The following is a 12,636-nucleotide window of genomic DNA, read 5'->3' as shown; positions in this document are numbered from 1 at the left end:
AAATATCAGATTACTTAGATCCATGAATAATATCCGAATTTTTTTTCTTAAAATTAAACTTCAAAACTTCTTGCAATCTTAGTCTTCATCAATTGTAAATTTTTAAAACCATTTTTTAAAATAATTTTGCGTAAATTTTATTCTCATGTTGTTTTAATCGAAAATTGATACATTTTCAAAAAAATAATATTGACTTATGAAATTCATTTTTAAGGTGAAATAGTATTGTTTTTATTAAAGTATATGAATAATATATAAAAAATTAATGAATAATATAAGCAGATTTTTAGCTTACAAAACAAATATGAGCAATGCAATTTCAAACTTTTGCTGGCAATTTCGATATTGCTCAAGTTTGTAGTATTTGTGATACCTATAACATCGGCTTAATCAAAATTCGATTTTTCTTATGAGTTATTGAGAAAATTTGATTGCAATGAGAAGGATTTCGACGTTTTTGATAAACTAAGAGCTGAGCTTTAGGGGTTCAGTTCATTTATGGCTGTAGTTTGATGCGTAGATCTCTTTTTTATTGTAAATTCTTTCAGCATGGAGATCGAGAATGAATCTTTTGAGAACTTTATGAGTTTTTACACCCGTAAAGAGGTCCTTCGAGGAAAGATAGTCCAGACTACATGAAGATGTGGGTTAACCAAAAAAATCCGATGGTTTCCCCATATTCATGTAGATCTTCGAAAAAATGAGCACCAAAAAAGCCAAAAAATAGGCTTTTTATTGGATTTGTACACTAGATCAATAATCTATTTAGGATCTGACACTCTTTTTAGCCAGAGATATGAGGTCCTTTCTAGGAAAACGATCTATTCATCCATAAAAAAATGAATTATCGTTTTCCCCAGAAATTACATGGGGAGTGGTAAAAGTAAGGAAAATCTGGGTACTATACAATTTTATTCATTTTTTTAAAATGGCTGACGACAGTCTGTATCAACTAACTCAACTAGTCAAGCATAATGATTATTCTTCGGATTCATTAAATCAACTTTATCAATGCATAAGTACAATGACAGAAAGATCAATTGGATGCTTGAATTGGGATAAATTTTTCAAAAAAATCACAGTGACTGATGAAGTTCTTTTACATTTTTTAGCATCCGTTTTAAACATTGAAAAGATATCAGAATGTTTCAAGGATTCTATTTTTTATCACAATATTAATCTTGAAAAATTCAGTAATTTAACTGAAACAGAACAACAAACAATTTTAAATTCCTACAAAGCGGATAAATTTACATATTACATAATGTGCTCACAAATTGTAAAATCAAACTGGAACAATTTATCCCAAACTTTAGTTAATATTGCAAATCAATATTTGCCATTTTTAGATGAAGAAAAGCAAATATATATATTTACTGAAATAACTGGCAATTATCAAAATTTTGAAATTTCAGTTGCAAACTTGTTACTTTTTTTATGAAAACAATGAAGAAAAATTAAGCAACTGTTTTAATTTAACATTGTTCCAGCAAATTTATTCCAAAAATGGAATCGAGCAAATGATATTTTTTGCTGCAAATACAATTTGTTGCAATAACACTTCTATCAATTTTTACAATCTCCTTGAAATTGAAGAAATGAATCCATTTGATTTTTTTTATTTCTCAATTCAATATAAAGAGATATTAAATTGCGATGATTTTCCAAAAGTTACAGAAGTAATCATAGGTTTAATCTCAGCTTCAAATATTAATGCTATTATGCGAATTTGCCAAAAAATTTTGGATAAAATTACATTTTATAAATGTAATTATTGCCATATTACCTCAATATGGAATTTTATCACAAATGCAGCAATAATTCTTCCTGATGAAGACTTATTAATCAAATTATTAAAATTCATAGAAAAAACAGAAAAAGCAACAGATGAATTATTCGAACCGGAGAATGATTTGGGTTTCTATGAATATAAAAAAAAAAAAAAAAAAAGGTAGTGGGGCCTCCAGGCACTTCGTGCCCTCTAGCCCTGAAGATGTTTAGTATAAATGAAGTTTTTATTCGGAGGGCTTCCCGAAGATGTTTAGTATAAATGAAGTTTTTATTCGGAAAATTGTTAGTCTTCTGGGTCGAAAACATTATATAATGTGTCACTTTTCACAAATTATATATGTTTTCATGCTTTGTCACTTTTCTATCACTTTTCAGGTAAAAACATTTTTATTATTATATATAAATGAATTTTACAAAACCACCGTTACCGTTCTTTGGAAATAAGAGTAAATGTAAAGATATTATATTGAGAGAACTTAAGAAACTACCGAATGGTCTAACATTTGTAGATTTGTTCGGTGGAAGTTTCTATATATCCCATTTGTGCCATACAATATTCCCAGACTCAAAGATTATATGCAATGACTTCGACAACTATATGGACCGTCTCAAACATATTCCAGACACAAACAATATATTGAAAGAGTTAAAAGAAAAGATACCTATAGGTAAGATGGAACGTATACCATTAGATAAGAAAAATATTGTGAGAGAGGTTTTGAAAAAAGCAGAATATATAGACTGGGATAGTATATCTGCTAGACTATTATATAGTGGTTCTATAAGAGTTCATGACATTGAAACACTTATGTCAAAAGTTTTATATCTTAACTATACAAATGTTTTCAAAGAGGACATAGAAAAATATATTGGAGGGTAAGAGTTTGTGAGATGTCATTGGACAGAGTTGTATGAAAAATATAAAGACAAGGAAAATGTTTTCTTTATAGTGGACCCGCCGTTCTATAACACATGGGATTTTCAATACCAAGTAGACTGGACTTTGAGAGACTCTTTAGAAACTTTAGACGTTTTACATAACCATCCATGCTTTTACTTTACATCCGATAAAAGTGGTTTGGAAACCGTTATGAGATGGTTAGAGGACATACATGACTATGAGTTTAGATATGACAAGATAGAATATGAGAGAGGTCCTATAAACCGGAGAAAGTGTCATAACAAAGAAATTTTATTAGTAAGTAAATGTGGTTTGAAATAGGACTACTTGTTTTAGGTTTTTCCATTGTGTCATTTATTTATTTGACGTGGCAGAAAAGTACAGAGAATATGAAGATGAACCAATGCCTGCAAATGTTCAGCATATGTACTCGTAAGAGATATTTTTATCTAATATTAAATGGACGCACAGAACTTAGCGAATGCACAGCAACCTGGACAACCAAACCCAGAGAATATTCCAAATGAAGTTAGAATACAAACTGCAATGGCAAACTATGGTCAAGTGCCAACAGATGTACAAATGCAAACTGCCATGTCAAATGACGCTGCGTTAGGTTTGCCACCATGGTATGCAAATATGAGATGGAAAGAGTTTTATACAAACCCTGAAGTGGGATATAAACAACTTTATGCAGATGACGCGAACACAGGAGTTGACCCAGAATATGTTTTCTACCAGAGGAGAAACAGAATGTATGAGCTCCAGTTAAAGAATGCTATGGAACTCAACAGGAAACGTAAGAGACTAGGCGGACATTAGATTTTTACATATAGTAAAATGGGTTTCTTCAGTAAGATAGGAAACTTCTTTCGAAATGTTGGAAGAGGTATATGGAATGGAATAAAAACCGTAGGAAGAGGAATTTGGAACGGAGTCAAAAATATTGGTAAAAGAGTAGGTCAGTTCGTTGGTATTATACCTAAAGACCCTGAACCAGAAGAACAAGCTCCTGTTATACAACAGCCTGAACCTGCACCACAGTCAAGTTGGCAACCAAATCCAACACCTCAACCGTATTAAAAAATTATATTTTTACCGTTCGATAGTAGTTGTATATGAAACTAAGTTCTAAGTAAAACGCATGGTATAATGGAATTATTCTTTTTTTCCATCTGTAGTAAACCATACTTGAAAGTCTGAAATACTTCCACTTGGTGGTTCGTATAACTTTGTAGGTTTTTCGTAAAAGTCATTTGCCAAGCATAAGAAAGAGTTTTGGGCGCCAGAAAATGAAGCATGAACAATAATAGCATCTTGGTCGAAAACATTTTCATATGTTCCATTAGGGTTTTCGACTTCATAAAAGTCTGGGTGTACTGGATATGCTGCAGGCTGATTTAACATCCTCATAAATCTATACCATGCCAAGTTGTTATATTTTGTAGAAATATAAACGTTTTCTCCAAGGTCTTCTATTTTATTGATTTTAACAGTTGCATTTTTCCTGTCATAAATAATATCGAGATGGTACTCTCCCTCGTCAATGTTATACTGGTTTGCATATTCGATATAGATATCGTTTATTTTTTCTTGAAAAGCTTGAAGAGTTGTTTCTAAGTTTACAAGCAAATTCACTTGTAAAAGTTTTCCCTGTTCAAATTTCTCATACATACGTTTTTCTTTGTTATAGTATCGAACTTCAAACCGACCGTAAATGGGAAACCATGTATGGCTTCTGAAATGAACTTCATTCTACGAAAGCCAATAGCTTTTGTGACGGATGGGTCTCTTAACCATCTTAACGGGTAGTCAAAACGATAGCCTTCATGCTTTACGGTCTCTGTCTCAAACTTTTGACCGACATTAGTAAAAAGTTCATCTAATGGTTTAGTTGTAGCAACTCTAGAATTTTCTTTTTCTATTGGAAGCATATTTTATCTAGAATAAAAATGTCGAAAGATATTGCTTCCATGAGAGAAATACAACACAACCGACAACTCATTATGCAAGCTCTAAATAAGAACACAACAAACTTTTCAAACTATTCTAAGATATCTGAGTCATTGAAAGAAGGAAACTTAAAACTGACATTAAACCCAATGACAGATGAGTTTCTATTTCAAGACAATAAGAACCATACTGTCTGTATAAATCCAACAAAAGGAACTTTAAACGAGAAACCTATAAATGAACTTCTTTTGAAAGCAGATGTTGACAACAAAGCTGACAAAGAATATGTAGACGATGCAATAGCAAAAGAAGAAGAAAGAGCTAACAATGCTTATGCAACAAAAGAACATACTCATCCTGAACTAGCAGACAAAACATATGTTGACAATAAAATGTCAAGTGAAGTGACAAGAGCTGAAAACGAATATTCTAAAAAGACTCATATACATTCTATATCTGAAATAACAGACTTAAACGTTAGCCTTGAAAAGAAAGCGGATAAGGAATATGTGGCTAGTAAGTTAGAGAAGAAAGCAGATAAGGAATATGTGGATGAAAAAGATAATGAAATTATAGAAAGGGCTGAATGGTATCATGAATGGACATCGAAGATTTTAAAAAGTAAAGCCGATACAGGATGGGTTTCAGGATGTTTAGACCTTAAAGCAGATAAAACTTATGTTAACGATGAGTTAGAGAAGAAAGCAAATAAGACTCATACACATACAAGTTTTACAACTTTTACAGCAGACGACATAATATTGAACTTTGACCTTGGTTCAAGTGCACCTTTAGAGAATCCAAGTACAAGCGTAAAAGATACACTAAACAATTTAGATAACAGTTGCAGGAACATTGAAAGTCATGCCAGAAACTTTGAAGCATATGAACTACCAGCAATGTTAGATAAGAAGGCTGACAAAACAGAGCTTCAAACATTAAAGACTGAAATACTTCAAACATTATATCCTGCAGGCTCTATTTATACGTCAATGAATTCAACAAATCCAGCAACAGTTTTAGGTTTTGGAACTTGGACTCAAATAGTCGACAGGTTTTTGTATTGTGCAAACTCTTCAAAGGAAACAGGTGGAAGTAAAACGATTTCAGGTGAAAATTTACCTGCACACAGTCACTACATAGATTTAAGTACATCTCAAGCAGGTTGGCATAAGCATAGATATTGGGATTGGTCAGCAATGACAAAAGGTAAAGGATATGATGTTAAAGACAACGTTAAGTTTGCTATAAATTGTTACTGGAGTAACACTGAGGGGAGGAAACCATACACATCGCGTTTCGGGATATACGCAAACAACGGGACAAAGTAAAGACTACATGCCACCTTACATGACAGTTTACGCATGGTATAGAATTGCTTAGTCGTCATTTTCAACTTCTTTAGCATATTCGTCAGGAGTTGTCTTATATTTGTTAGGAACTGTCTTTTGAAAGTATACCACCTTGAACTTTGACAAGTTTGAAACGAGGTCTGACAATAGTAGTTTTATCTTCTGCTTGCAGTGTGTACATTTTGCCATGTTTGCCTAAAACTTCATAATATTCTCTTGTATACTTTCTTCTATTTTTACGAACACGAATGTGAGTACCTGTCGGGTTCCCATTGTTGTCATAGTCAATAGTATTTTCATATGGGTCGCGTTTAGGTATTTCTATTTTTACTTTGTCACCTTTCTGAAGTTTGAAGCCCGGCATTCTTTCTTGTTTGTCTCTTTTGACTAAATTATTAAATATATAGTCTTTCTCTAAGTCAGGGTTGTTTTTCATTTCTTCGGGGAGTGGTTTCCCAAACCTTTTTGTTTACGGCTATTGTAAATATTTAAAACTTGTCTCATCTTTGCCATGGAGAAGTGTCTATATTTGTCGTCATATGACATTTCATTTGCTTCACCACCTTGTGGTTGGTTTAAGTCTCTTAACATTTTTATACAACCGTCAATGACACCAAGAGCAGAATGGTTTTGGTCGACAATGAAATATTGGTTTACATTTTTTGAACGCAGATAGTTTTTTACATCATCTGATTTGAAAGAACTTTCACAGTCAGATGTCAGTTTTGTTGGATGGTATTTGTCAACGAATATTGTCAAAGCAGTTTTCACATCTAAAATATTTTTGGACCATAATGGTATGGCTTCACAGTATCTTGTGTTTTGACCAACAAATATTAACCAGTATGGAGGTCCATCTGTTCTAACTCTCGGAATGTTTTCCAAGATATCCATAAACCAAGCATTTGGTGTTGAACTAAAGATTTTTATCATGAGTGCTTTCTTTGTCGCTTTAGAAACATAGGGGTCCTTGTTTGGATTCGTCATTTTTTAACCCATAAGAAATGGGTTTATTTGGCGCGTTAGCAGGAGTTGCATCCAGATTTTTACCCGCAGTGGGAACAATAGCCAGAGGTGTATTTGGAGTTGGAAGGAAGATTTTGAGTACATTAGGTATACTTAAAGAGAAAGCACAACCTATTATACAAACTGTACAGAAAGGTTGGGATGTAGCACGAGATGCAACAAATCTTATTCCAAATCCTGAAACAAGAGGAAAAGTTCAAGGATGGATGGACAATGTAGGAAGACAAGCAGGAAACTATTATAACAAAGCAAATGACTACTATAACCAAGCAGGACACTATATGGACCAAGGTGAAAGATTCTTTAACAGAGGATATAACCATGCACAACAATGGGTAAACAATAACCAACCTCAACCGCCTCAAACGTGGGGAATGTAAAGTTTTTTACTGAGATGAAATGAACAATACAGCATTGAGACAAATGGGTTCAAGATGGATTTGTCGGCTTCCAGCAGTTACACAACGTGTTTGTCAAGTTCTTCCTATACCTCAGGAAGTTTTAGACCGACTTAAAAAACCTAAACAACCAGTTGAAAACAAACCAAACTAAAATTTTTTACTGAGATGAAATGACCGAAGAAGTTGAAACGGTAGATTTGACACCACAAAAAAAAGTTCAGAACCATTGTCAAAACCTGTCGAAGAACTTACAGATGAAGAGAAAAATTCAATAATAGAAAGTGCCAGGTCTGGAAATACAAACCCTAACTACAAAGTCACTTTTCATAAAATGGAACGGCAAGTATCTCAAAAAAAGAAACAGACTCTCACAAATAAAATATTTGAAGTCTGAAGGAGCTTTCGAGACAACAGATGGAAAAGTTTACTTCACTGACCAACAGTTCATTATAGAACATCTCATTGACTTAGAGTCGAAATATTCTAAACTTTACAACAAACACAAAAAGTTGAAAGGAAAAACAAAAACAAATGGCATATGATATTTATGAAGATGTTGACGACACAACTGTTCCTGCAAGTGAAGTAAAGTCAGAGGAACCGAAAAGTGACGAAAAACCGATAGAAGAAGAAAAACCAAAAACTGAAGATAAACCAAAAACCAAAGTTTAGTTTCCAAACTAAACCAAGTCAACCTTCATTAGCTGGTATGGGTTGGCGTCAAAGACTTATGGCAGCAGGCGGTTATGTAAAGTAAAGAAAAAAAATTTTTTTTATTTTTATTTGAAATGTACGCTGAGTTTGTTGGAGAAGACCGTTGGGAAACTTGTTTGTTAGATGAGAAATATGAAATGGCATACCATTTTAAAACAATATATTTTTACATATATTAAATGCTTCAGGTTGAAAAACAAAGAACAAAAGTAGTAGATACAAAACCGTTAGACTATATCTATACAAATGCTGGTAGGACTATTTCAGATGAAGAAATTTCATCCCGAGCATACAGGTTTGACTATCCAATTCGTTGGCTTCAAAGTCCTTCAGATGCAAAGGCAATAGGATTTAGAAGAGTTTTGTTTTCAAATAGAACTAACGCATTTATGTTCGCAGTATATTTTCATGGGCAGTATAAAGGTTCTGATGGTCTAATAGACAAATTTGACGAAATGAGAATCTTTACAGTTCGTTCAGACGAAAGTCTTGAGAAAACTCTAAATGACTTTCAAACTCAAATGAACAAATATTATTGGGAATTTCAAGAAAAATACGACTCTTTACTAAATGGAACATACTATCTGAAACTAGAATATGACAAGATGAACTCCACCGTTTCATTTCAAAAGATTGAAATTAACCCTCCAAGAGATACAGAGTTTTTATTTTGGAAAGTAGACAAACGTTCTTGGGCACAATTTCTTCGGTTACTAAACCAGAACGAACCATTACCACCAGATGGTCCATTTAAATTTATACTTCCACCAGCAGATTTGACAGTTTATAGAAACGTGTTTGACCCTCAAAATGTTATGTGTCATGCAAGTTTCAGTTCAAGCAACAATAGTTTTCATGTATTGGTAAGGACTTTTATGACTTTGCTTCTAAATTCTACGAACCACCTAGTAACAGTTTCTCTGACTTTTCAAGTTTGGTTCACAACAAATGGTGGTGTGCAACATATTATTCCATTGTACTATGACTTTTATCTCGAATTGTCTTTCATATATAACTACGGAAAGTGCTGAAAAAAGTATTTGAAAAATACTTTTAGGGTAGCATGTTAGATCTAACACGTTTTCTAACCTCATTTTCTAACATGGTCTAAAACTCTCGAAAAAACAATTTATTTTAAAAACTTTCACAAAAAACATAAAAAGTGAAGTTAAACGTTAAGGTTTACTGAACTGGTTGGATGTCGCCTTCACAGGTTATGTAGAATGGTTGACCCGAGAAGCGAAGGAGAGACTGAATTGCCAATTTCATATGGGGTAGGGGGTTCTCCTTGTTTGGTATTTTTATCCAAGGACGTTTGTTAGGAACTTAACAAGAGCTTCTCTTTTGGCGTCCTTTATGTCGTCGAAAGGAGTGTTTTCTGGTATTTGAATTGGAATTCCGGTCGAAGTCTCGAGATTCAAGGCAGCCCTTCCAGAAATAGTGGTGAACTTGACCTTGGGCTTCATGACCTTGCGCAAGTAGTCTTTTACGCAGTCGTTAATTTAAATTAGGTAAATTGCCTCGTCAAATCCTTCTGGCATTCCGAGTCCTTCCATCCGACAGGAAAATATTTTCCCGACAACTGGAAAAAATTTTCCCGACAACTGGAAAAATTTTTCCCGACAACTGGAAAAATTTTTCCCGACGACAGGAAGAACTCTTCCAGTTGTCCGTCCGTAAACCATTCAAATTTTCGAAAATTGAGAACTTTTTGGTCGAACTTCAGAAAAAGTTCTTCCTTCCAACAGAAAAAGTTTTTCCTTCCGACAGAAAAAGTTTTTCCTTCCGACAGAAAAAGTTTTTCCTTCCGACAGAAAAAGTTTTTCCTTCCGACAGGACACAAACAGATGACTGACGTCCCACCAACCGAGTCCATTCCCAAACCAGAGGAACCTAAAGAACCACAACAGTCTCCTCAGCAACCTCAGTTCCAGCAAGTACCTCCGAATTTCTACCAATTTCCACTTCAAGGTTACTACCCACCACAAGGCTTCCCGAACTACCCTCCTCTGCCTATGCCTTACTGCCCCAACCCTTGGATGTTCCAGCAAGCTCCACCCCAGCAATTCCAATCTCAGTCCAAATCGAAGAGAGACCAAGAGTTCGAAGAAGGTCTGAACCGCTTACGCAAAGAGTATGCTACAGCTCCAATTGAGAGAAAGTTGTTCCCGGACCAAAAATATAATTTATGTTAACATGTTAGATCTAACACGTTTTCTAACACGTTTTCTCACCCTCATAACTTTGTCATGACTTCTTCGTAAACTAAACGTAAATGTTTTGTGAAGAATATAGCAACCACCGGAATTCAGACGGTTGCTTTTTATACAAAATTCATGCGGGAAATTCTTGAGTTTTGGTTGAAAGAATACGGTGGAGCCAAAAGTGGCTCGACCTCAAAACAAAGCATTTTATGAGCTTACAAAGGTGTTATGAATGAATTCAAAGGTATTTGCATACATCCTGACCTCGTTCATTTTGTTGCTGAATTCAGCAAAAATAATGTTTAGGGTAGAAGGTTAGATCTAACCTCATTTCTAACCTCATTTCTAACCTCTTGAATTTTCATGATTTCATCGTACATGTTTTGTCAAGACTTCTTCGTAATGAGTGTAAAGGACCCAAAAATATAATTTAGGGTAGAAGGTTAGATCTAACCTGTTTTCTAACCTGTTTTCTACCCTCTTGAATTTGTCAAGACTTCTTCGTAAATGTTTTGTCAAGACTTCTTCGTAAATGTTTTGTCAAGACTTCATCGTAAATGTTTTGTCACCTCTTTTTTCACCCTCTTGAATTTTCATGAATTTCCTTAAGACAGAAAAAATAACGTTAGTTTTATTTTTTTTTCCTAACTTTTTATCTTGTAGGTAAGAACAGAAATGTCAATCGAAGCAAAAACATTCACTAACAAATCTAATGGCGAAACATTCACAAAAGGCACTTATAATGGTATTGAAGTCTTACGTAGAGACAAGGATGGTTACATTAATGCAACAAATATGTGTCAGCAGTTTAGGAAAGACTTTAGAAAGTTGTTTGGAAAATAAGTCCTGGGAAGAGTATTATAAGGCATTTTGTGAAGAATATAGCAACCGCCGGAATTCAGACGGTTGCTTTTTATACAAAATTCATGCCGGAATTCCTGATGAAATCAAACAGGTTAGAGGAACGTATGTAGACCCAAGACTTATAAACTATATAGCAATGTGGGCTTCTCCAAAATATTGCATAGCAGTTTGGAAAATTATGGACTCCATAGACAAGAAAGTTCATGAGAAGTTAGATGAAGAAGAACTCGAAGATACAGTAGAGAATGCTAACCTTTGTTTGAAGAAGAAGTTGGAAAAATGTGCGAAAAACAATTAGAACATGAACGTGAGATATGTTATGGTTATAGAAATTCTCCATACGAACTAGACCAATGGAACAAGAAGATTTAAAGAGAGAATTTAGAGAATATGAACTCGCTAAGATAGCATTTGAAGCTGCAGAAAAGAAGTTAAAAGTTTTGGGGTTGTTTTGTACAAAAAATATTGTGAGTAAATGAACCATTTATTTTTATTGAATTCACCAAAAATAAAGTTTATGTTAGCATGTTAGATCTCACCTGTTTTCTAACACGTTTTCTAACATGGTCTAAAACTCTCGAAAATCATGAAAATTTACACCAAAAATAAAGTTTATGTTAGAATGTTAGATCTAACACGTTTTCTAACACGTTTTCTAACATGGTCTAAAACTCTCGAAAATCATGAAATTTACACCAAAAATAAAGTTTATGTTAGCATGTTAGATCTCACCTGTTTTCTCACCTGTTTTCTAACCTCTTGAATTTTCATGACTTCTTCGTAAATGTTTTGTCAAGACTTCTTCGTAATGAGTGTAAAGGACCCAAAAATATAATTTAGGGTAGAAGGTTAGATCTAACCTGTTTTCTAACCTGTTTTCTACCCTCTTGAATTTTCATGAATTTTCCCGAAATAAAAAATAAAGTTAGTTTTATTTTTTTATTTTTTTTTATTTTGTATGTAAGAACAGAAATGTCAGTCGAAGCAACAACACTTCAAACAACAGCACCAAACTCGTTAGTCATGAATCCTACGTCAATGTTAGTAGAGATGAAAAGCTTCATTCCTTCTTCATATACTTTTGAAACAGAAATCCAGAAGATAAAGCAAGAACTTTTAACATGTAATTTAGACTGTAGTGCGAAAGATGAAACAAATGAACAGTATCTTTATGAAATGGAGGACCTCATCGACCATTTGCCCAATTGCTGAAATCCAACAACAAAAACTAAACTATTCCTGAATTCGACGAAATTGAAGTCAAAGCAACTGACTAGTAGAAAAAAGAAGTTCATACGAAAGGTAAACTATGAGTTTCTAGGAAAATAAGTCAACAAAACTGTTGGTGGTATATCTGAGTAAGTATCTTCAAAGGAGTATTTTTTACCATTCACAACAATATAAATCTTCTGTGTCAAAGACAAAACAAG

At 33.7% G+C, this 12,636-nt stretch overlaps 6 protein-coding genes and 1 pseudogene across 7 annotated transcripts, besides 2 other annotated features; 6 read left to right on the top strand and 1 right to left on the bottom strand.

The window, feature by feature from the left end:
• Nucleotides 1-899: 899 nt before the first annotated feature.
• Nucleotides 900-1,931: a mobile genetic element.
• Nucleotides 1,932-3,151: 1,220 nt separating this feature from the next.
• On the top strand, nt 3,152-3,514 carry TVAGG3_0277560 (uncharacterized protein; the record flags this gene model as incomplete). The annotated part of the gene is made up of 1 exon (XM_001296429.1): nt 3,152-3,514. One exon carries the CDS (start codon nt 3,152-3,154, stop codon nt 3,512-3,514), a length of 363 nt encoding a protein of 120 aa, XP_001296430.1.
• An 18-nt stretch (nt 3,515-3,532) lies between these two features.
• TVAGG3_0277550 (serine threonine-protein phosphatase family) lies at nt 3,533-3,775 on the top strand (the record flags this gene model as incomplete). Its single annotated transcript, XM_001296428.1, has 1 exon — nt 3,533-3,775. One exon carries the CDS (start codon nt 3,533-3,535, stop codon nt 3,773-3,775), a length of 243 nt encoding a protein of 80 aa, XP_001296429.1.
• Nucleotides 3,776-4,764: 989 nt separating this feature from the next.
• Nucleotides 4,765-12,529: a mobile genetic element.
• Nucleotides 5,038-5,902, top strand: TVAGG3_0277540 (phage tail repeat-like family; the record flags this gene model as incomplete). The annotated part of the gene is made up of 1 exon (XM_051228755.1): nt 5,038-5,902. A coding segment is annotated over one exon (865 nt), but the record flags the coding sequence as incomplete, so codon positions are not given.
• Nucleotides 7,423-7,575, top strand: TVAGG3_0277530 (uncharacterized protein; the record flags this gene model as incomplete). The annotated part of the gene is made up of 1 exon (XM_051228754.1): nt 7,423-7,575. One exon carries the CDS (start codon nt 7,423-7,425, stop codon nt 7,573-7,575), a length of 153 nt encoding a protein of 50 aa, XP_051098484.1.
• TVAGG3_0277520 (uncharacterized protein) lies at nt 8,318-8,929 on the top strand (the record flags this gene model as incomplete). The annotated part of the gene is made up of 1 exon (XM_051228753.1): nt 8,318-8,929. A coding segment is annotated over one exon (612 nt), but the record flags the coding sequence as incomplete, so codon positions are not given.
• On the bottom strand, nt 9,321-9,694 carry TVAGG3_0277510 (annotated as a pseudogene). The gene has a single exon. A coding segment is annotated over exon 1 (374 nt).
• On the top strand, nt 9,986-10,250 carry TVAGG3_0277500 (uncharacterized protein; the record flags this gene model as incomplete). The annotated part of the gene is made up of 1 exon (XM_001296656.2): nt 9,986-10,250. A coding segment is annotated over one exon (265 nt), but the record flags the coding sequence as incomplete, so codon positions are not given.
• Nucleotides 12,530-12,636: the final 107 nt, after the last annotated feature.

The sequence above is a fragment of the Trichomonas vaginalis genome, chromosome V (genome assembly GCF_026262505.1).
Source record: "Trichomonas vaginalis G3 chromosome V, whole genome shotgun sequence".
NCBI lineage: Eukaryota > Parabasalia > Trichomonadida > Trichomonadidae > Trichomonas > Trichomonas vaginalis.
The sequence above is the reverse complement of the archived record's forward strand: the minus strand, read 5'-3'. Positions and strand labels throughout refer to the sequence as shown.